At 41.9% G+C, this 25,207-nt stretch overlaps 1 protein-coding gene across 4 annotated transcripts in view; it reads right to left on the reverse strand.

Annotated features, from left to right (window-relative positions):
* The window catches only part of TAFA2 (TAFA chemokine like family member 2), a 139,456-nt gene that overhangs the window by 28,975 nt on the left and 85,274 nt on the right, over positions 1 to 25,207 (reverse strand). For all 4 annotated transcript variants that reach the window (XR_003708445.2, XR_003708446.2, XM_028745349.2 and 1 more), the window contains exon 2: positions 19,769 to 19,875. Coding sequence is in view for 2 of the 4 variants with exons in the window: in XM_028745349.2 (XP_028601182.1) it covers positions 19,769 to 19,874 (106 nt within the window). In the remaining 2 variants the exon portion in view is untranslated. The remainder of the gene's footprint in view (positions 1 to 19,768; positions 19,876 to 25,207) is intronic.

The following is a 25,207-nucleotide window of genomic DNA, read 5'->3' on the forward strand; positions in this document are numbered from 1 at the left end:
CAAACATATTCAGACAGTATCAATATTGTCTCTAGTTCAAGGTGAATGTTAATGACACAGAATACCATGATATACCAATTGAAAGGAATTGGTAGCTTACAGGAAAAAGCTTCCAATTCAGGGATCCAGTATTTCTGCAAAACAAACAAACTAACAGATGCTAACTTCTCTTTTAAACAATATAAGGAAGCAGCAGGACAGCCAGTTTCTTGGGAAGTGTGATGGATGCAGAATATTCAGGATGGAATATCATTATGGAAGGACCTGAAAACAACATTATTTCTTCAAACAGACTGGCAGAGTTTAGGACTTGGCCCCTAAGTGCTTAGAAAGACTTGGACAGCCTCAGAACTTGAATTTGAAGTCCAGCTAACAACATTTCTAAAATAGAATATACTAACATTTTGTTTCCGCAACACGGACTTGACAAATAATGTCTTGTCAGTTACATTTTGATTAACATGCTCATGATAAATTAACTTTATTGAGTAATCAAGACCTGAAAATAGAGGCACAGTCCTTTTTGTGGAAGACATAGGTTGATGGTGGGATTTATACATTAGATCAGTTAATAGGATCAGATGGAGAATTTTTGCCATTTGCAGTTTTGCAGTTTAGGTACCACTTATCCACTACTGCTGAATGCTAGTATCTTCAACTAGAGCAGTTTTAGAGTCTATTTTGGGACTGTTAGCTTTGAGTGCCTCAGCATCTCCTGTGCTGCTGGAGGAAATAAATGGATATTTGCAGAAAACTAAACCCATTAATAGCTGTTTATAAATGTTTATTGGAATGCTGTAAATTGAATGTTCAGGAACTTAGAGGTGAATGGAAACAGAGAGTTAGAGTGTTCCATTAATCTCCATCAATGGAAAGTTCCTTTAGCATCCATATGCAGGGTTTCTTTAAATTTAAAAATGAGATTGACCCAACAAAAGCGGATGTTTAGAGTATACTATACTTCATGGCACCTCAACAAGAAGGTATTGTTTGATTCACAAAGTTGTTGGTAATGTAATGTTGAAAATGCCTATTCCAGAACATATGAAGAGCCTGCTGGATCAGGCCAATGACCCATCTAGTCCAGCATCCTGTTCTCTCACACACCCCAGCCAAAGTAGGCACATGCCTGATAGTAATTCTCTACTGTCAAACGCACACACCTAACAACAGCCTTAAGGTGCCCCAGATACACACACACCCTTGCATGGATGTCCATGCACTCTTAAACTATATACCTGTGGTGGGGACAAACAGATGGACAACTTAAGTGGATCCTGAGAGCCTTTATGTGTCAGGATACTGTCAGCGGCTCCCGGCTGGTTGCCCAGGAAAGTATAAAGACAAGGGAAGGTTTCTTACTATCCTTTTTTTATTCAGTGTTTACAGAGAGAGACTACAGAACCCAGCCTCTTGGGTAATGGCGTTGTCCTAAGTGAATTTCACCCCCCCCCTTCTCTCCCACTTCCTTATTCCTCATTCTCATCATCTCCTCTATGGGTGCTGCTACATGCCCTCTGTCTTTGAGCTCTTTGCTCTCCTACTTTCAAGGCTCACCAGGTTCTGGGGGTGGGGTCTGGAAAGCTTTCCAATGACACCGTGTCTATTAGCTGTTGCCTCGCTTCCTCCTCCTCTCCTATTATTTCCCAACTTTCCCCCTCATTTGCCTATGAGCTGTGAGCTCCTGCAAACCACTGTTGTGAATCTATACTGTCTTCCTCTTGCTCCTCCCTGAAATGGTCGGGTTGTGGAGGTAGTCTCCACCATTCCTCCTCTGCCCAGTCCCTGACATTATGGTGGCAAAAAGATTTATATTGCAAGGCTGTAAGGATAAATATCCACCACCCATTACTCAGTGGTCAGATGATCTCACTGCCCTTTCTTCATTTGAACAGACTGATTATAATTATCACTTTTGTCTAGACACCAATTTGGACTATTCATTTAAAACAGGATGGATGGAATATTCTTATTGATAATGTCAGCCTGCCATTGATTGTTGTTTAAATGATGACGATGGTGGTGATGACGACGACAAGTTTTTCTTCTCCCGCACCACTCTGCCCCATTACACTTGCTAATAAAAAACTGAAGGACAACCCCCATACACAACATGGGCTTTCAAATGAACTTTGTTGGCCATGAACTGAGCTGCGGATGGATGGAGTGCTTTGGAGCTTTCAATGGATTGGCATTTGCCACAAAATGGCAACCCTGTTGTATAAGCTGTGTAGTTAATAATTACCACAAAAACTGTGCTGCAGAAAACTCAGGCAAATTGTAACTCTTATTCTTCTGGAACGCAGAATTACAATAAGGTAGAACGAAACTTAACTCTTGAGACTGGAAGGAATAGCCATGAATATTGGCCTTCATATTTCAGTTACTAACAAGCAGGTCTCCTTAATCTCAGCCTTGTTTTACACGTAGATCATGCAGTGCTTTCTATTGCTATGGCTGGTCATTAATTTATCACTTTTAGAAAACTGTGTGATGACCACAAGTTGCTGGCTTTTGGGGAGAGGCTGTGAATCAGAGAAAGATCGATAGCTCAATAGACAGAACATGATTGGTAGAGCAAAGGTTCTATGTTCATTTCCCCACATCTCCACTTAAAAGGATTATAGGCTGTGAGGCTGGAAACACCTCTATCTCAGCCTTACAGAGCAACTGCCTGTCAAAGTACTGGAGTAGACAGACTAACAGTATAAGGAAAGTTCCAGTTACAGATAGGTAGCCGTGTTGGTCTGCCATAGTCAAAACAAAAAAAATTGCTTCCAGTAGCACCTTAAAGACCAACTAAGTTAGTTCTTGGTATGAGCTTTCGTGTGCATGCACACTTCTTCAGATACACACACACACACACACACACACACACACACACACACTCACACTTCTTCAGATGTGTGTATCTGAAGAAGTGTGCATGCACACGAAAGCTCATACCAAGAACTAACTTAGTTGGTCTTTAAGGTGCTACTGGAAGCAATTTTTTTTGTTTTTAGTATAAGGAAACTTCATGTATTCATAGGCACAAATAGAAACAAAAGCAGCCATCAAGTTAGATGCTCATTCATGTGCACTAACTCACAAGCCTGGACATTTATGTTGTCAAACAATAAATCTCAGCAAACAGGACAGTAAAGAATTAGCAGAAATGTAAATTTTGGTCCCTTTCTACTCTTATAGTACAATTCTATATTCAGATGCTTATTCCCTGGTAAGCATGTAAACCTTAGTGAGCTTTGGCCCTACTTCCCCTTCTCTCTGAAATTCTTATTTACATTCTGGGTTGTCTCACTGATTCTTAAGACTTCGTTTGCTTCCACACAATTCTATTTAATAGTTTTTACACAGCACAACTGGCTCCCTAGAGATGCCACATTCCACCTTCTAAGCAGAAATCAAGCACCACCTATATGCACCAACGGGCACCTGAAATGCAAGCTATTTAATATATTTAGTTTGTTGTAAAACACTTTGAAAACAAATTAGTGCTGAAACAAAAACTTTAAAGGCTGCAGATTTCTCATTCTTTAGCCATTAGTGAGAATGAATGGGACGTCTTTAGGTTTTCATGCCAAAGTAATCAAATTAAACAGAATGGTCAATTAAATTTATGAATGCATTTCAAAGGATGATGGTGCGGAAGTGCATTTCAATAGATTAGATTAGATCAGTGAATAATCTAAACAACAGATTAGACCAGTGAATAACCAGATTTCCCAATAAAGTGCAAAACAGAAATGTAACTTTCATTCGATTTTTAATGAAGACTGTCAGCGGCTGCCTCAGGTCCCAGCTCACAAAGGACCAACGCCAGTTGCTCTTTATAAACAAAAGTCTTTATTGTGGTTCATTGTTGGTTTGACATCCGTGGCGCGCAGCGCTACGTCTGAGTCCTTAGACCGGCGAAGTCCCGTCTGAATCCGCCCCTCCTTTACACCAGTTCAATACCCGAGCTTTGCTCCACCTCTTCCTTTCCTCCCTCTGCTCCTTTCGCCTCCGGGTCCTCCTGCCCTCTGGGGTCCCCACCCTCCTGGACTCTTCGGAGGCGGATTCTTCTGACTCCTCCCCCTGTCTCCGGCGGGCTTTGGGACCTGGCTCCCAATCCGGATTTTCTGCTGTCCCTCGCGCCTCTACATTTGAACTTGGCACGCGCGCCCAGCCGCCCACTTTCCTCCTAACGGCTACACTGCTCCCTTCACTGCTTTCTCCTTCTGGGAGGCTGGACGGCCCTGCTCTCTCCTCCACCCCTCCACTCTCTGACGGAGGCGTGGTCAGTCCTGCCTCACTCCCTCCTCCTGCAGGAGGAGGCTTTTGTTCTAATCTGTGGGATTCTTCCCCCCCGCTGCGCTCTGGTGGGGAAGCTACCCCTGATTTCCAGCTGCCGCTTGGCGACTCCCCACTGGCTCCCCTTGCCCTGACCCTTGGGGCCTCCTTCTGGGAATCTTCTGATTCGCTGGAGAGACTCAGGGAATCTCTCTGGTCACTGTCACACCCTCCTGCGCTCCCCTCCGATTGTTCCCCTTCGCTCTCCATCTCCTCCTTCTCCTGTGGCTCAGTCCCTGAGCCCCTGACAAAGACAAACAACAACTTTCCATATAAGAAATGCCTACATTTCAATGCAATAAAATTCATAGAAGTTCAAAAGCGGGAAGCTAAGAAAGCCCCGTTCCAGGAATCCATCTCTTCTCATGGAAGTTAGGAACCATGCCTTCGTGGAAAATATGGGCCCATTAGATATATTTCTCTCCACCCTGCACTCCAGATAATTCCCTATTATTAATTTAGCTCAAACCACAACCCAAGTTCTGCAACTCTTCTCACAATCATTAGCTGACAACAATCATTAGCTGACAATAATTAAATAATGATTCGTATTAGTCATCTAAAGTATCTAAAATCCCACACAGAGAAGTAATGAAATCTCTTAGAAGCCATTTTGGCATGGAAGGGGTATATAAAATAAAATGATGATGATGATGATGATGATGATAATGAGTTCTATGGATTTTGGAGAACCCATACACAATTGTTTAACAATGATAGCCACACAAGCTTAAGGTTACACTATGATGACAGTAATTTCCACATCGATTAATGATAAGGCAGGTGTCTGTCTCTATCTGCCTTAATGTGGCTTCCCATCAGTTCACTATTACACACACTTTAATAAAAATGCCAACATTTTATGGACTGCACAATAATTATAAAAAAACTAGTGTGACTAGAATGTTTTTTTTCAACTCACAGCCCGAATCAGCATGTTATTATTTCGTAACCAGATTGTGGCAGGTTGGTTTTTCCCAAAAACACAACGAATGTTTGCTTAGTTCATACTGATTGACATGGAAAGCAAATGTAGGCTATCTTTCCTCTACACTTCAGCAATCTCGATATGTCACTTCTGTCTCAATGTGTCACTCCAAAAAGCAAGACCATGCAGTTTTTTATAGCCTTGCTGCATAATCTTTAAATGTTTGTGGTTGTTCTAGTCACTCACCATGGTTCTGGTGGACTACAAAATCCAGTGGACATAGATACTCCAGATAAAAAATTGAAATAAGGTTTCTTTGGTAAATGTAAAGAAAAAGAAAAGTCAAATACATGTATTTCTTTTGCAATATATGCTGCTGCTTCTCTCTCTATCTCGTAAGACACTCTGGGAATTTCATTGATCACTGAAGATTGAGGCTTACATTTTAGGAACAAATATATTCTGGGCTTATCCACACTTCATCTAAGCATGGGTCCAAGAGATTTTTCTTTCATCCTGCCACTTTCCCTGGGAATGGGCTACAACCCATCCACTTTAAAGCAAAGTACCAACCAATTACCCTGGATTCTAGAACTAGTGCATTGGCTTCTATGTGTTATGGGCATGTTACAAGCAGGGGGTCAGCCAAAATTTGTGCTTGCCATTGACTTTGCACCTGGGAAGGAGCAGGGTCCTGCTCAGCTTTGGAGGCAATTGCAGGGACAAGATGCCATTCTCATCCTTTCACCCCTCTCACATCCAGATTTAAGCTATAGAGTGAAGGGACACTCACCGTGGCAACGGTAATGAGTTAAGTTTTGGCATCCTGATCCCCACCCCAAAAAATGTGGGGTAATGGGATCATCCATGAGCAAACTCTGAAGTTCTGTCAAAATGACTGGATGCACTTCATCATTTTGTTCTTCAAAGCTCACCATAAAATTGTGCTCCTTCTTCCGAAGCTTTCTTACCATTTCTGGTGTGGTTGTGGCTATTGTTGCCTTGCCAGCTTCAAGACTTGGTTGTACTGGCAAAACTGCAGTTAATGTGTACAGAGGTGTGCCCCCATCTAAGAACAAAACTGAACATTTAAAAAGTGGGTTTGGAATATATTTGGGGCAGGGGGAGCAATCAATGCCAGTTGAGGAATGGGAACGAGGCCTTAGAGCTTATGGATCTTGTACAGAAGCCAATTCAAATAGTCTCCAGCATTCCAGGCTTTTGTGCCTACCCCATTATGCATGAAAAATAGATGTAAAATGTGAGCAGTCTACCATATGGATTTCTACGACTGAGTGGAGAGAATTCAACAACACAGCAAGCAGCTTCTAGGGGTCACTTCAAATGGTACAGTAAATCTTCATGTGGTAACTCTGATTCATGCAGCGAGATGTCGTACAGTGCTTCCATGGAACAGCCACCTCCATAAGTATATTTCACATATAAAGACAGCTTCCATTTCTCATAGATTAGATAGATAGATAGATGATAGATAGATAGATAGATAGATAGATAGATAGATAGATAGATAGATGATAGATAGATAGATAGATAGATAGATAGATGATAGATAGATGATAGATGATAGATAGATAGATAGATAGATAGATAGATAGATAGATAGATAGATGATTGATAGATAGATAGATAGATAGACAGATAGATAGATAGACAGACAGATAGATATAGATATACAGGATTCAGCACATTTTAAAAGAAATTTATTAACTGTGGGAAATTACTTTTATTTTGTTAATTGCTTGGCAGAAAAGGCAACTTACAGATTAAAAGAAAAACTATTATCATGAATTGTTTTACATACCTAGATGCTTTTCAAAGCTTCACCAACCTTTTTTGTCATTCTAGTAGCATTGAGGGAAGACAAGACAGTGGTCACCATCTTCTCTTCATCCCAATATCACTAAAAAAATGCTACATTATGATGAATCAGAGGCATCATGCAGGGATATGGCAGTCCGCAAGGCTGCTGATTATATCTCCATCACTGCTTCTGATACTAAAGCAACTAACTTTAAAAAGTGAAGGGGCGGGGAGCCACAGCCACCACTTGCGTTCACAAAAGCCCCATTTTCCCAGCTATAATTATTTTAAGTATTTACCTTCCTCCACCCTCACCTCAAAACCCTGAAAATGCCACCCCACTTTTGCAGCTTGCAAGCAAGGCTGCATAAGTAGGAAGGCATTTTTGGCTAAGTGCTGCAACAATAAATAGGCAACAATACCACATAATGGTAACATGGGGGGTTGCTTTTGTGCTATATGAATTTTCACAGCATTGCTCCAACAGGGTTAGAAGTGTGGCAATGGGAAGATTTAGCAAATATGCATATTTCTAACTGCAGGCACCCAACGCCTCTACAAATACCACCTGGTATATTAACGGAAAGCAGTTTTAGAAGCCCGAAAGTGGGTCTTGGTATGTGTTAAACTCGAAGATGTTGAGGCTGGAAGAGCTGCCTCTGCAACACAATTAGCCTACTTACTCCAGGTGGCTGGAGGATGGCAAAGAGAGTTCTTATGACAACACACTGCAGAAAAAAGTGCCTTTTCAACCTTTCGAAGAAGAAAAACAACCAGCTAATGAATAGTTTGCCATGGTGATGTTGCCAAACCTGCTGCACTGTGCCAGGAATAAATCTCATTCATCATCTTCGCTGCCAACCACCAGTTACTGCCATCTGCACACAAAGACTTTTGCCCCCTTGGCAAAAAATCAAGGATAACTGTATTGTAATTGCATTCTCAGGAAGAAAGCTCCCTAACGGTCAACAGAAAAGATTGAGATATCCAACGTGCACCAAAGATATGCAGAACTTGACTTTGTGGTCGGTTATCTCAGTTAAGTGGTAAGGAGGGAAATGCACTGGATTAATAGAAATAGCTGGCTCAGATTCATCTGGGCACCCAAACTTTAGGAAAAAATCAATCAACCAGACGGAGCACTTCATGTAGAATCTTTTGGACCAGCAGCATTTTCAGCCATCTGATTTTATCCATTTTGGCTTAGCAAAGATAATTTCATTCACGCACACTTTCAGAATTGGTCAGTAAATGTTGCTGGCAGAATCCTGTCACTTCTCCTTTTAAGGGTTACAGCTCCCTTTCATGGTGGAGGTTACAAATCATAATTTGCTGGGCAGTATAAATAATGTGAGCCCTGGGAATCCAAAAATAGCATCAACGTTTATAGCAAATGTGGATGTCTCTTCCAAAACGCATTTGTCAAAATACTTAATTTTCAAATCTCCTTTAGTATGAATTTCTTATTTTTTTGCCTCACCTAGAAACCTTAAAATGGATTTGTTTCACTTATGAATTTCGACTAATAGTCTCAAAAGCAACATATAATTATAAAACAACCAACCTACATACATGAGAAAATCAAAACATTACATTAAAAAAACACATAAATAAAACAAGGACAAGTAGCAGCAATAATCAGTAGTCAATAAATACTAAAACAAAAAACAAAAAAAGGTATTGTATTAGAAGAGAATAATTTGACCACTTTGGTGAGTAATAAAGGTATCGCTGCAATGAAAATAATACAGGTACCTCACAAATCTGCAAATGAAAGGTGCTCCAAAGATGGGGCATCATTCTGCAAGAAGAAACATACACTCACACATTTAAAATCAACGGAATTCATATGGCGCTGACTTCCCAAACCTAGTGAATTGTAGGCCAAAACATCCGAAGGGCAATGTCAGGGACTGGACAGAGGAGGAAAGATGGAGACTGCCTCCCTCTCCTGAACCTTCCAGAGAAGAGGAAGATGGTATAGATTTATAAGCAGTGGTTTGCGGAAGGTCACGGCTCAGAGGTAGATGGGGGACAAAGTTGGGAAATGATGGGAAAGGAGGAGGGGGAAGCAGAGCTGGAGCAGCTGGCTGACACATTATCACTAGAAAGCATTCTAGACCTCCCTTCTCTAAGAACCTGGCAAGCATTGAAAGTAGGAGAGCAAAGGGCTCAGAGGCAAGTGGCTCTAAGTGGCCACCGTAAGGTGGGTGCTGCTGCTGACGATTGTGAAGAGAAGGGGTGTAGATTACCTGGAACAACGCTGATGCTCCAAGAGGCTGCATTTCTAAGCCTCTCTCTGTGAATATTGAATAAAAGACGTCGTTAAGAGCTTTCCTTGTCTATCTATTCCTGGCAGCCTACCATGGGGGGAGGGGGGAGATTGGATTCCCTGATGCCTGATAGGCAGTAGGTTGGGGGAGGCTGGTACAGGGTGTGGGGTGGGAGCTCATAATTCAGTGGTAGAACATCTCTGCTTTCCATGAAAAAGGTCCCAAGTTTAATCCCAGAAATCTTCAGGTAGGGTTGGCAGAAACTGTACAGAGCCACAGCCAGTCGGTGTGGACATCTGTGAGCTAGGTGGACCAATAGTCTGATTCCGTTTCAAATGAAATGCAAATGGTGAAAGTTGCAAATCTCACCCTGAGACATAAAAATAATGCTTACCACATACAATGTTCATTGTTTTCTCTCTCTTTTGATGGGCCACGTGCCCATCAAAGTCTGAGCTCAGCAAGAAGAAGCCACCTTCAGGTCTGAAGGAGTGTTAAAAATAAACTGGCAGAAATAGTTTGTATTTTCTTTAGTACTCCAGCAGACAGGTTGTGGCTTTATGGGATAAACCACATTATTTTATTGGCAGTATGGATCAAATGTTTTATGTGTTGTTGTTTTCAATTGCCTAAATGTAAACAGCAAATATCATCGAATACAAATACGACGGAAGTATATCATTCTGGATCATCGCTCAGCTTTGTATTACAAAAAACTAATATGTACACTGAACTGAGGCACATTTTAAGTAAAAACATGAGAGACAAGCCTATTGGAAATTAGAAATGCTTGATGCAGTCCTCATATGGACTGTACCACTTCAGTTTACATGGTAATTTTTAAGCATTAAGCAGGAACACTTTCTAACATCAGCCTGTGTCAAAATTCAGTTAACACAGTCCTTGCATGAAAAATATAACACCACAATTAAATTTGTTGGAATCATCCACGGGAGTGTATAGGCCAAACAGAGAATCACATCAGATTAACATCAGGCACTAAACCATCATAAACATGTTGCATATGCTCATATTAATCACTCTTTCAACATTGATCAGAAAATTAAATTTAAAGCGAAATATAACACTTCTCTTCCATGTTTACAACCAAGTCCTGTCCAGAGGCTATTAGAGCGAACTAGGCTTCGATGGGCTCCGTGTCATAGGAAGATAATGGCAACAACTCAGTAGCAAATGATAGTGCAGATAAGCTGAATTTAATCTGGACGAAGACTTCCTCAAAGTTCTAGAGACATGTGAACATGAAGCCCACTTCCTGCATATTTGCATATCTGCACCCTCTTCGAAAAAACAAAAAAAGTAGTGAAAGACTTAAGTACAAAGAAATATTCTTTCCCTCCGGTAGCTGTTCCTTCTAAAGGAGTGCAATCTGATCCAGAACAGGTTGCCACAGAAAACACCTATCAACAGTGCCTCCATTTTGTTTATTGGCCCTTATTGGCCCTTTGCTGCCTCCAGGCACTTATCCAATACTTGCAGACACGCTTGATTGAGATGAAATGTAACATTTCAAATGACCGAGATGAAATGTAACATTTCCATGTTTCTTATTGTTCTTTTTGTTTTTGCTTTGTTTAAATATTTTTTGTAGGATGCACACCGAGTAATAGCTACTGGGATCCAAGAAATTTAATTATTAGTAAATAAACTCCATTCGCCTCTTACTTGTGGTTTCAGATCGAGTTTAAGTTGATCTGTTATATGTGTACAACTGCATGATTTGTCTGGTCATCTCTTTCACTCCTGTAATCTTTAAAAGTATGGATGCCCTCTTCTGGTCCATACCATTTCACTTAAAGTAGCTGCAACTGCATTTTTGGAAATGGTGTAAAGCAAGTGTGGTCAGGGCTCATCCATTCTTTTACCGCTGAGTTGGAACACAAGTCTATCTGCAGAAAATCCAATTGACATTTGTTCTGATTCAGTGGTAAACAGCACATTTTCCTGGGGGAAACGGTGAGACAAAAGACCTCTCAAACCTGTGCTTGGAAAGCACAGGAAAATTAGAAGTGTTTATAAGCCCTCAATTAAACTAGAATAACCCTCCCTCTCCATATTTAAATACACCTCCTACAAAGTATAAACAACCCCCTTATAAATACTGTGCTCATTTTTAATATTTTACTTTTCAGCTGTTTCTGCATAATTTCAGACATTTCAGAAGACTTGCCTAACTCAACGGAGTTTTGAAAAAGCTTCGTAGGCTATCCTACACCTCAGCTTGCTCACTGGGGGGAAAAGTCTTAATTTTAAAAGTTCAACTTCATTCAGCAGGCCTCGGGCAAAGCTGTTTGATGAGCATAGTCAGGGGAATAGCTCTACTCAGACCTTCAGGGGGGGAAAGGGGACTAACAAGACACACCACTAGTCTTGTGAAATCCTCTCTTTTAAAGCGATCTCCCTTGGTATCACCTTCCCTCCGTATTATCGATCCCATATAAATACTGAGTCTCTTAAGTCATAGGCCTGATGAATCAATAGCATACCTAAATAAAGTCAAAGAACTAAAGTGGCCTGAGCAGGGAGACAGGTTATGGTTGAACACACACACACACACACACAGAGAGAGAGAGAGAGAGAGAGAGAGAGAGAGAGAGAGAGAGAGAGAGTATATGCTTGCAGAAGGCACCAAACAGCCTCCTGCTATCATGGGTTTTGTTTGTGGATAGGTTCTATCCTAACCCCAAGAGCTCTGTTTTAAAAGGTTCCTAAAACTCGACTGAAAATATGGAACTTCTTTCTAACATGAAATACAGTTATATCCTGATGTGTAACAACTTGCCACACTGTGACAGAACTAGTGCCTCTTACTATGATGGAAGCTGTGTTCCTTAAAGCACTTATATCTTCCATACAATACAGGATACAGTGGTACCTCGGGTTACATACGCTTCAGGTTACAGACTCCGCTAACCCAGAAGTAGTACATCGGGTTAAGAACTTTGCTTCAGGATGAGAACAGAAATCGTGCTCCGGCGGCGTGGCAGCAGCAGGAGGCCCCATTAGCTAAAGTGGTGCTTCAGGTTAAGAACAGTTTCAAGTTAAGAAGAGACCTCCAGAACGAATTAAGTACTTAACCCGAGGTACCACTGTATAGATGTCCTCCTCAACTGATGTCCCCAAAGTTTGAAATTAGCTGCTTTGGATAACAAACTTGCCCAGCTTGTAAATGCTCTGATATATTATGAATGGCGCTGTCAGGTGCTGTTGCGGTTGCTCAAGAGCAACCAGGCAAGACTCCCACCTGTCTTTTACAGGCTTTATTTTGGTGCAAACTATTTACAGTGAAGAGCGTCGTAAGTTCATGTCTGGCTCAATCGCTAGCAGAATCCGGGAGTGGTCTGTTTTTGTACCTCCCCCAACATAAAAGTCTCATCACCCCCAGCCTTTTCCGCTCCTCCCTGCGCCTCAGACTACTGCGAAGGATGGGTGATGGCAGGGGCGTGCTCCCTGCCTCTCCGGCTTGCTTAGGCTCAGTGTTGAGGCTCTCCCTAGCATCCTCTGGTCCTTGCACCTCTTCTCCACTGGAGGTGGGGCTTTCTTCCTCGCCGGAAGAGGAACTGCTTCACAAGATTTTCGGAAGCTCCCTGTAACACAACTGCCCTTCTATCTCCCCCCTTTGAGCCGCTGGCAGTTCCCTGACAGGCGCTTTCTCCAAAAGTTCTTCCCAGGCTCAGAATGTAAAATGAGATGCTGTGAAATTCTGTCCATGTGCAGCCGGTGCTCAGCAGTCCAGGCATGAACAGCAGGTGCTTTGTATGCATATGTGCAAATGGTTTTAATGCAGTGCTTTACTGAAACGCAAGGCTGTTGTGATGGCTGTGTTCACTGTTGCAAGAGGTATGCCTCTGAATACCAGTTGCTGGGAATCGCAGTGTTGATCTCGGGTCTTCTGAACTAGATAGGTCTTTGCATTGATCCAGCAGGGAAGGCTCTTCATATTTTCCTACTTGCATGATAGGTAGAGGGAACAGAGAAGTGCATACAAGCAAGCAAGCAGGTTGGTGGAGCTATTATGCAGTACAGAAATGCTGGTTTGCTGGAGAAGGGGCTTATTCCCCAGCTGGCTAGCTAGCTAGATAGCAAGCAAGTTATTTTGCATCTTAGGAAAGTTGGGGGGCTTATATACAATTATTTATTTACTAGGTTAAGCCTCTTCCTCTTGCCAATTGCTATAAACTACATGATCAGTACATCCAACCAAGGCAGCTTTTTGTTTGGTACCTTTTCGGTCAGCTCTCTTGATAATTATACTTTCCAATGATTTATTAGTTATTTATATGCTGCTTAATTGCCAATACGGCTTTTCAGTGGTTATTGTTTCCCAGACACACACACACACACACACACACACACACACACACATTTCTTGCTCCCAGGTGGGTTAGTCTGGGGAGTGGTGAATTTCAATTTCCAAGCGGTGTCCACCATGGCTTGTATTAGGAACTACCATTTCTACTTCCTCAGTCAGGAAGATGCATGCAGCACCATCAGTTCACATAACATGATTAGCCAGAAAAAAATTCTTAGAAAACAAATGAGGGTTTTTGTTTTCCCCCTGAATGAAAAAGCTCCTTATTGTGGAACTAATTCAGACTGTTCTCCTTCCATCTTCATAATCTCATCTCTCTCAGTTCCTGCCTCTCTGCATGCCATCATACATGACACAACTTTATTGAAAGAAGGCGTTAATAAAGATACTTCTGACAGGCACATTTTGGGTGATTTTTTAAAATCTGATTATCCTAGGGCAAGCTTGCAGGATGCTCCCTCTCAAGAGTTTGGTGAATTCTCTCTGTTAAGTAAGCACCTATTTTGCTTATCCACACAGGTATCCTTCTCTTTAACAAACAGTACAAATTCACAAATGTCCGGTGGGGAGGAGACATTTCATAAGGTGAGATTAAAAGGTAATAGAAAATACTCTGACAGCAGAGATAACATACACAGATAAATTAGCTGAATCTACCAAGGAACTAATAAACATTGCTGTGAATAAGCACAGGTATGCACACCCCTTTTTGGGGCTGGTGCCCAATTTGAACTGTGAATTGATCGATCCATTTTTGATCAAACCAAGAGAGACAGTGTTGCTAAACCAAGAAAGGCGGTGTCAATAAACTCTAGGTCCGCAGCTTTCGCCTCCGGATGTTAAAACATCCTTTGCTTAAGTATATAGGCCAGAAACGGAAAACCCTGAAAGAATTAAATGCCATGTGGTCCAACAGTCTTTGTGCCATTCTGCCATTTTTATAATATTCAATTATTATCCAGTGCTGAAGCTGACCTATTTCATGCCTCTCTTGGCCCAGAAAAAGCAAACAGAATACACAGCAAAAGGGCAAGAGTGTGAGAGGTAGAAATGAAAAACTTTGTACAGTTTCTTCTGCTTCAGATATTCAAAGGAAGCAGCAAGAAGGAAAGCACAAGACATCTGTACTTTCTTCTTCCATTTCTAGGTCTCATGCAAGGAAAGAGATGTACACGCACACTGTGGGAGATACATATTCTGTCAATGTGGGGTAGGTAGAATATGCATTTCTTCACACAGGGCAAGACCCAAAAGGTCATATGGGGTATAAGATTAGCTGTAATACTATAACACTAATGACACAAGCTTCAACTTTGTTTCCTCTGCATCACAGCCTTGATGTAATTTAAAAGTAGGCCTGCTGTAACCTTCAACTGTGAAGCAATGCTTTTTTAAAAAAGGAAAAGAAGTCTGTAGTCACTCAAATAGCTGTGCTGAGAAAATGCTACAGCGCTTTGGGAATTGCTGATAGTCAAGAGCAAATTTATGGTTATTTTTTATCTCTCCCATTTGCCACTAGTCAAGCTACCCTTAAGTGTGTATTTCCTTCAAAGCCATACATAGGACAAGAAAACATACTGGCTGACCTAAATGTCAATACTGTATACTTATTAGGCTGAAGTTATAATGCTTGAATTCTGAGGTAAAAAATTGTTGGTTTTAGTGACACTCATGATCTTTAGCAAGATTTATGTCCTGCAACTATTATGTTTGCCTTTAGAAACATGATTTGGCTCTGAGAATGCATAATCATTATTGTCGTGATCATCATAACAGTTGTTTGTTATTTGAGCTAATTATTATATTGTTACTCAACAATCAAACAGGCCATTCACATCTGCTGAGTCTGTGGTCCTGGTTATTTCTCTGAAGTAAGCCTGATAGCCAACAAGAGTGGTGTCTTGCCTACGGTGCCTAAACGTAAATTGCGCCATTTAAACAAAAGCAGTAGCACACCTATAGGCATTGCTAACAGCACGTGGAAGACAAAAGACTTAGTGTGCTATGTAGCCACTTTGTGGTTTTGACTTCTCGGCTGAAAAGAGAAATGGACCTACCAGCAATTCAAATGCCTTTCCTGCCTGTTGCCTTCCACAGCCACTTTCTTCTCTCTCTCCAACTAATAAAAGTTAACAAAGCACCCCACCACCAAATGTGGCACCCCACCTTTCAAATTAAGATGGGATGGGTTTCCACCCACCCACCCACCCCTCTGCTACATTTTGTGGTTGGAAAGAGCAGGCAATCTGTGTCGCGCAGCAGTAAATTAATCAACGCAGCGTTTTCTTCATAAACAGAATAAAACTTTTACTTGAGAAAACAAAGTTGTTCATAAACAGCATAGTTAAAGAGCATACACAGAGTTTCATTGCAGCTATCTGAGAGGCTTCACAGAGGCACAGTCTTAGTTACTGATTTACTAGTCCTGGAGCCACTTTGTCTGCAACAACACAACACACACACTGGCTGAGACACACAGACTGAGGCCCACAGAGAGGCTGGCTACTTTTATAGGGAAAATGAGTTTATCACTCAAGATGAGTCGCGAGTCACAGTGACTTAGCAGTTTGCTGTTAACAGTTAGCAGGCTTGAGTGATTGTGTAGGCCTTGTAGGTCTTACTGCTTCTGCTCTCAAGAACCTTTGTCTCATGACAATCTACTCACTCAGAGAGATGCATTCTCTTCCTGCTTCAAGAGGAAGCACTCCCTCCTCCTGGATTTTTCTCACACCAAATGAGGAGATAGCAGTAGCACCAGTAAAGAAAATGCAGGTAGGCAGACTGAAAAGCAAGCAAGGTGGGCAGTCTTGACATGCCATGTGTTGATTGACGTACATACATACATGTCTGGTGTTCTTTTTTGCTGCATCTCCAGAAGCATAGCTGTCAACTTTCAGATTTGAAAATAAGGAATCAGCAGCCTAGAAAATAAGGGATCAGCAGCCTCACCTGTCCAGGGGAGAGTCTACGGGATATTTAACAATCCGGGATAGCAGTGGGAAGCAGCGGGAAACGGCGCTGGAATAAGAGAACTTCCCACAAAAAAAGGGAAGGTTGACAGCTATGTTCAGAAGGGATCCAACTCTGAGGCTTCACCCTCAGCTGACGGATCTAAAAAGCCTTGGAAGGCCTGACAGATCCTTCCTACAAACTGCCTAATAGAATCAAAGAATCATAAGAGTTGGGAGGCAGCCCCTACAAAATGCAGGAATATGCAGCTGTCCCAAACAAGGATCAAACCTGTAACCTTGGTGTTATCGGCACCAAATTCTAACCAACTGAGCTGTGAAGCAACCTTCAGTGAAACTGACAATCTTGCCGATTTTTTTGAAAACTTCCGATTGCCAAGAAGTAAATCAGCAACAGAAAACATTTCCTTCTGAGGCATTCTGAAAATGGGAACCATTAGCAGTAGAAGTTTCAGGAAAAAAACAAAAAGTAGTAAGTCCAAGTATTAGGCATTGACAAGGCTGAAGGTTGCTTTTGCATTTCTAAGGGATGACTACTGAGGAAAATAAGGCATCTGGAAGAAGGAAACTTTTGGGTACTTAATTACATGGCTAGCCCCAGAACATCTGCCAGGTATACGAAGAGCAAAGATAACAGAATCTGAGAGAATATAGAAGATGAAATCAGCAGGGCACCATTGGAACACTGTGATGTAGACCAGACAGCAGATCACTATTGCACATTTGAGATGACAGCTGTTTGAAGACTCTAGGTTTGGGCTTTGGATGAAATGACATTTTGGGTGACATGAAACAGCAGCCATGCAAGGGAACACAATAAAACTGTTCCAATTTTTCAGTATGAATATGATTAATTCAGCTCTGTGTCAGGTGCTGCTGAGTTCAATACTGGACTGCACAGTTTACCCTGACCTTTTCCCCCCTCAGTGTGCCAAGAGGCAGGGTCTGCGGCCAGAGACAGCAGCAATGCTATAAACCCCAATTCCAGCCCCTGTAGTGCATAAATGAGAAAAGGACATAAGCATAAACGAGCATTTTCTTTAAATATCCTTGTTGATAAAAGCATTGTTAAGACAGCTGGATGCTGTGATGCTATATAGCAGCTATGTACATTAACTGCTATCAAGTCAACAATATGGCCGCCGCCACCCCAACAGCTGTAACTTCAGTTTGTAAGTCCCTATAATATATTACGTGGTTAGAGCTGTAACAGAGAATATATATTTTATACTTTTAAGAAATTGTAGACAGCACAGTTGTGAAGTTCTCAAGCATTATTAACAAAACAGTATAGTCCAACATGGTTTATTCAGAAAAGCAGTATCTGAAGCAATGCTATTATAATAGTATTTATCACAACATGAGGCTGCCTTGTAAGTAAAATAAGGCCTTTTGCTTTCCTTAACCACATAGCAAAAATTAATATAAGTGGCCCACATGACTGACAACTGGGTGCCTGTTGCTGACCATTGCCATGGAAAGTATTTGAAGCCTAAGGGAAGCCAGAGGTTTCTTTAATCCATAGTTTTGGCTGTGTTAAAGTCTTAATGCAGGATTGTAGGAATAATTTCTTCATAGTCTTGTTTTTCTTACAACCTGTTTGATTCTGTGGCAACTATGGATTTTCGTCAGCCACTGCTGACTTTCAGTCATGCTGCTATGTGCTGAGCCAGTCACATTATGGTATGCAGACATAATGCATACTGACCTGTGCATGGGTTGGCTTCTGACTTTCAATCACAACTGCAGCTTTTCAAATAAATCGAAGACGTACCTATTCCTTTGCAGGTCTTCCTACAATGGTAGCCAACCCTTTTGAAATGTGTTCAACAAGTCAAGTGCACCAGCCAAGGGCATGTATAAGGTATGCATGCAAGCTATCAAATCCTTCTCTCACATTGGTTGGTGTGGTTTCACCTCTAATCTGCTGAGCTGGGAAGCAGGCAGTGACACGATACGGACGCCATATATGTCTTCTGCAGTGGGTCAAACAGTAGCTCCAAGGAAAACTGATGTGGGTGGAAGAAAACATAAAATGTTTCCCAGCACTGCAACCTTTATCCACATTTATCCCCACACTTCAGCAGTTGCTTTTAAAGGGGAGGAAACGTGAGATCTGGTTATGGATTTTCCATGGGGTTTTTTTCTTCTTGTTTTGGTCCTTACTGATGCTAAATCCTTACTAATTCCAAATCTTCCCTTCCCCTTTCATTCTCCATAACTTTAATTAAACCACAGCCAAATTTTCAAAGCTTGAATCCTGAGAATGTACACAGGCGCCTCAAAATGAGAAATAAACTTTAGGACTGTATTGTAGAGCAAAAACTATTACTAGCATCTCAAGGTGTTTTTGATTAGGTATAACAAGAGAGCTGTTTCCTATTAATCCATAAATCAACGGATATTGTTCCCTGGAGAAGAGTTCCTAGTCGTAAAAGTAAAAATAAAAAAGGGTATTACTTTCAAGATGCTAAAAGCTGTCAGAACTGTAAGCATAATTCTATAGTGACAACTGAAAGAGTACACTGCAATAAGGGAGAAGCCCTATTTCTGTAGACACCAGAGAAGAACACTCTGAGGTCTTATTGAGAATGGAGACACGACTATTCAGCATGCACACAATGTCTCTTCAGAGTTCATTGGCATGGATAATTGGACTGCTACAGCAGCCCACGTGTTACTCAAGATGGTTTTTTACGAGGCTCATTTCATGAACTCATTTACAGTATTTCTATGTACTCTTTGATGAATGGTTTTTTTATGGGAGAAACAGCTTTATTATAAGCTTGCTCAATTTTTCAAGTTTACCATCTTCAGATAAGAAAAATAAAATTATGGTGATTAAAAAAAGAAAGTTATTAAAAAGGATTAACATAAAATTATTTCAGGACACAACAGTAGGAAACTAAGGCAACATTACTTAAAGAAAACATTACTTAACACTGATTTGTCAACACATTGACAAAAAACAACAACCCACAGGAGCCAATGAACAAAGAAAAATCACATGATTTAAATAATAATAATAATAAAACCATTAAACTGTTATCACCTTGAAGCAAGGAGTTTGCAGATAGGTGCCATATTTGTACCATACAGTGCAATTTCTTACCTTTGTGGTGGTTTGCCCCAGATGCTATTCTGCCCCACAGTGTTACAACAAATATTATTATTAGCAGTTTTCCTTTTGTGGCTTTCTGTAAGTATCTTTTATTCATCCTAGGAGGAAAAAAATAAAATACACAAAATGAAAAATGTTCAGTAAGTATAATTCATGTTTTCCCCAATTTTATAGAAGTAGTTAAATACATTTTGTACAGCACAGTCCCATTTGCGTCTACTGAGAAATAAACACCATTGAAATTCAGTCGGACTTTATCCCAGTTAAATGTGCCTAAGATTTCAGCTTAAGACACCTGGCAGGCATTTCTATATCAATCACCCAGCATGGAAGGCAGGAACTTAGTCAGATCAAATACATGTCATTTGCTTAAGCTAGTCTTTTAGCCCAATAGGTAAATACCACAATAATGGCTCTACTTGTGTTAGGCTGCATAGTAGCAATAATTTCTAAAGAGCAAGGGGAGCGATTTTCACCTTGATGCTAATCAAGGTACAGCTCAAATAAGGCATTGAGAGCTTCACAACTATGCCTACACAATATCAATGGAAAGCCTTCCTAGGGGAAAGCTTATCACTGCCTCTTAATACCTTATCACAGCCTCTTCTCCTACGCCCAAAGAAGGCAAAGAAGTGAGGAAATAAAACATATTCATCACAGCAGGGACGCGGACTTATAAAAAATATTGGGGGGGCCCGGGAAAGCTCATGAATAATAAATAAGCTCATGAATATGCAAATAAAGTGGCGCCGCCTCCTCGTGAGCGAATAGGGGAGAGCGTGCTGCGCCTATTAATCAGCTCCAAAGGAAATTGGGTGGAGCTTTTGCTCGGGAGGGAGGGCAGGAGGCATGCAGCCCGCCCCTCCCTGTGCATTTTGGGCTGGGGGAGGGGCGCCGATGGCGCTCTGCTGGAGGGGCGCCGGAGATTATTGGGGGGGGCCCAAACGAATTTTTGAGGGGGCTCGGGCCCCCTCAAGCCCCATGGAGTCGGCGCCTATGCATCACAGGCAACAAGAATCCTACGGTACCACCTTTAAAAAAACCCACACACAACTTTATATATATAACATTATCTAAAATGTATCCTGTTTATTATTTATTTATAAAAAGAGGTGTTTATATACTGCTACAGCGTAAAAATAGTTCAAACCAGTTTACAGCAATAAAAACGTAAAAAAAAACATGCAAGCAAAGCATAAAACTTTAAAAACAAATATCATTAAACCATTGTGGAAGGACTGCCATAGGACTGGAAGAAAAGAAAAGTTTCCAGCAGGCATTTAGAAGTTGGCACAAAAGATGCCCACAAAGTGCATCACAGACCATCAATGATACGGTCTATGATATACCGTACTTTGCGAGAACCCCTCACACTACTTGAAACAGCACACTTAGATAGCTAGTTACACAGGGTTGATTCCGTGGCTATAGAGCACAGAAACAGAGCACAGAGAAACAGTCAGGGAATGTCTGCCCCTGCCAGTCCACATGACCACCGCCTCTCAGAGTAAAAGCATGATGAGCTTTGAGCCACATGGATGGCTTCCTGTATTAATTACGCAAACATCCCAGGATGCTTCCCAAAATCCATAGTTGTGTGCTACAGCAATAAGCAGAAAAACCCAAACGCTGCCATCCTACTTTTAGCCTATTCTGTAATCCTAAATACACGTGCTACTTAATAAGCTCAGTCGCTCTGGATTCTGAATAGACATGCAGAGGGGCAGGGCTGCAAATTGAGAAAATGTTCTTACCATGTCGACCTGATGACTTCTCCAAGAACCGCCTAATTATTAATAGTATTCTTTCTAACAAGCGTTAACATGAGGGCTGGTACAAATGTTACAGAAAAGCAACGAATATGTAAAAATGAATCACGGTATCCTTTCCTCACTTGCGTTGCGCAATGGAAACTAACAGCTGAGAGGTTGGAGCGGGGGGGGGGGGGGAGAAGCTGCAATGATCAGTTTTCTGAGAATCTCTTTGAGAGAGACCCATGAGATCCACTCAACCGATCAGAGTAGCACTCCTCTCACAGCTAGCCAAAACGAAGCCTAAGTGTGTCTCTGCAATCATGTGTTTAAGTCACGCAGTCAACTGAGAGTGCCGTTTTCAGGCAGCAAAGTTTACCACTTGATAGCTTCACCTAAGTACCGTACTTACGTGAATGTAATGCACACTCTTTTTTGCCAAGTTAGGGTGCCATTAGATACGATGGCGCATTTACATGCACCATCAAATACTTTATCGGTTTCAAGGTTTTGAAAACTGAGGGGCACATTAGATTCAATGGTGCATTAGATTCGTGTAAACAACAAAAGCAACGAAGGGACTTTGTCTGTTGTACCTGATGAACTTTGATTCCTCCCTTCCTCGTCTAAGTTTTCATTATACACAACCAGTCTTTCACATGAGTTGCGAACAACATCCATAGCAAAAATGCTTGAAAGTATCAGTTGAAAGTCTGACTGCTATCAACATCTTACTCTGCTGTATTAAAGGTAAAGGTACCCCTGCCCGTACGGGCCAGTCTTGACAGACTCTAGGGTTGTGCGCCCATCTCACTCAAAGAGGCCGGCGGCCAGCGCTGTCCGCAGACACTTCCGGGTCACGTGGCCGGCGTGACAAAGCTGCATCTGGCGAGCCAGCGCAGCACACGGAAACGCCGTTTACCTTCCCGCCAGTAAGCGGTCCCTATTTATCTACACCTGGGGGTGCTTTCGAACTGCTAGGTTGGCAGGCGCTGGGACCGAGCGACGGGAGTGCACCCTGCCACGGGGATTCGAACCGCCGACCTTTCGATCGACAAGCCCTAGGCGCCGAGGCTTTTGCCCACAGCGCCACCCGCGTCCCACTCTGCTGTATTATAGGCTGACAAATCTAGGGAATGTTAAATTATAGGTGCAAAGACAGAAAGCTTTCTGCCACTAAACAGCAGTGATAATATGCTACTGAATCACAGCTATAACGTCATCTCAAAATAGCAGCAAAGGCAGTAGACTCATACAGGAAACAAAATCCCAGCAGGTTACATATTTTTGCTGCAAAACTGAAGACCAGGCACAATATCAGCCATTTCTCAATGTCCACTAAGAAGGTGATTTATTTTTTTAGAACATAAGAACATAATGCAATCCAGTGCCCCATCTAGTCCTGTTCTCACAGTGGCCAACCAGATGCCCCTTATGAGAAGCACAGTAACTGAGCACAACAGTACTGTCCTTCCTGCAGTTTGCAGCAACTGGTGTTCAGAAGCATTCTGCCTCCAATAGTGGAGGCAGAGCATGGCTGTCATGGCTAGCAGCTAATGAGAGCCCTCTCCTCTGTAGCCTTATTGGAGTTCACCGATTGGGTCTGCGTTGCTCCGGGACAGGAGGAAGGAAGTCAAATGACACCGAGGTTGATTCAAAGAAAGAGTTTATTCTGCTCTCCGGATAGCAGAAGGCACTTGCGTGATCAAGTCCACAGCAAGTCCAAAGAAATGAGAAGTTTCATGCAGTATATATATCCTCCAGGCACCCTCTCCCCCCCCCCCCAGGAACCCAACCACGTCAGCCTATGTACGTAGGTTGACATCACATATGTTCCTGCTCTTGTATTCTCAACCATAAAAGGATCTTCCTTCCTGTACTTCTGACCATAAAAGGATCTTCCTTCCTACTCTTATCTGGGAGGAAGAGGTCATCATCTCTGGGAACACGCTTCCGGACATCGGTTTGTGCGACTTTTGTGGTCAGCACATAAGATAAGGTACTGACGTGTTTTCTCTGTTCCCCTAGAGAGCCAGGGTCATCCCTTGCCGTGACTGATAAAGGAGAGAGCTTGTTTATGCAGCTGTGTCCTTGTTATGCTTTTGCTCAACAGCTCAAGTTTTACGCATTTTAGAGTGCTCTCTTGGAGAAAGAAGAAAAGGTTGAGTCAGTTTTAAACTTACTGCACAGAAACCCATTCCTTCACCTCCATGAATTTGTCCAATCTTCTTTTTAAGCCATCCAAGTTGGTGGCCATCACTGCTTCCTGTGGCAGTGAGTTCCATAGTTTCACTATGCACTGTGTGAAGAAGTACTTCCTTTTATCTGTCCTGATTCCTCCAGCATGCAGGTTCACTGAATATCTGCAAGTTCTAGACTTATGAGAGGGGGGGGGGAGACGAAAATGGTATTTATCTACTTTATTCATGCCATGCATAATTTTCGGCTCACCCAGACTTCCTTTTGTGCTGTGTTTCTACACACTTTAAAGGGAGCGCTGTGTCCAAGTGCTGCTTTTTTTGGGGGGGGGCAGCACATTTCCTACAAAATCACTACTCTTTATAGCTGGATTGGCCATCTGCTGAAAACCCAAATTGCCATTTGTTCCAATTCACCATCAAAGAGCAGGTTTTCACAAAGGAAGCACCAGAGCAATAAAATAAAAATAAAGTGCTTGGACACGGTGCTTTAAAGCACAGGGCTGTGCCCAGAAAGTGCAGGGCAAAAGGTAAATGTGGATGAGCCCTTTAGAAACTTCCATAATGTTCACCTCTTGTTCACCTTTCCTCCAAACTAAAAAGTCCCCAAATCTGCAGCCTTTCCTCATTGCTGCATCCCCTTGTTCATTTTGTCCTTTTCTGAATATTTTTTGACTCTACAATATCCTAGAGTTAGCCTATATATCACGGAAGGCTGCAAGTTCTCCATCTGTGGTCTAAATCTAGAAATCGTAAGAACTTGGTGAGTACAGGAGGCACACCAGAAACCAGAATTGAAACAAACTGGTTTAAACTATCCAGTCTCTGCAGAGAATGGGTTGCTCCAATAGGCTGCTCAGGAAAGGTCATGGTGTGCGGCAGTGGGGCACATCCAACTTTCTTTCGTCTCCCACTACACTGCCTTTGGAAAGGTACAGCTGAAAAATGGTGGAAGAGATTAAGAGTAGGCTTCACTTTGCTTCTTTTTCGGAATTATATCCCACAGGTGAGCAGCAATAGGTCTTAAACCAAACCGTTTGCAGTGCAAAATCACTTTTAGCCTGAACGCAAATTTAAAATGCTAAACTGGCATGTTTACACCTTCGATTTTGATTTCACACACACAACACAATTGTACCCACAGAAGATACTCAAAGAAGGGTTTTTAAATATTGTGTAAAATGCTCCTGGTTCTTGAGCATAAGCTGAACGTATTTAAATGGATAATCGAACCGCACAGTGAGACCTTTGTGGGAAAGCTCAACCATGGAAGAACGACAGAGAAGCACCGCTTATTGTATAAATGCATTCTAACTGTGTAAGCTCATCACGGCTGTGAAAGGGCGGTCTTTACTGAAACAGGCATACATAACAACACAAAAAAGACATGTAAGATTAAAGTATGCATATCACCTGTATATAAGCAAAATATGCAGAACTTGGGGAAATATTCTCCATGTCAGAACACTTTAATTATTCCA

Source organism: Podarcis muralis, chromosome 10 (genome assembly GCF_964188315.1).
Source record: "Podarcis muralis chromosome 10, rPodMur119.hap1.1, whole genome shotgun sequence".
In the NCBI taxonomy this organism is placed as follows: Eukaryota; Metazoa; Chordata; class Lepidosauria; order Squamata; family Lacertidae; genus Podarcis; species Podarcis muralis.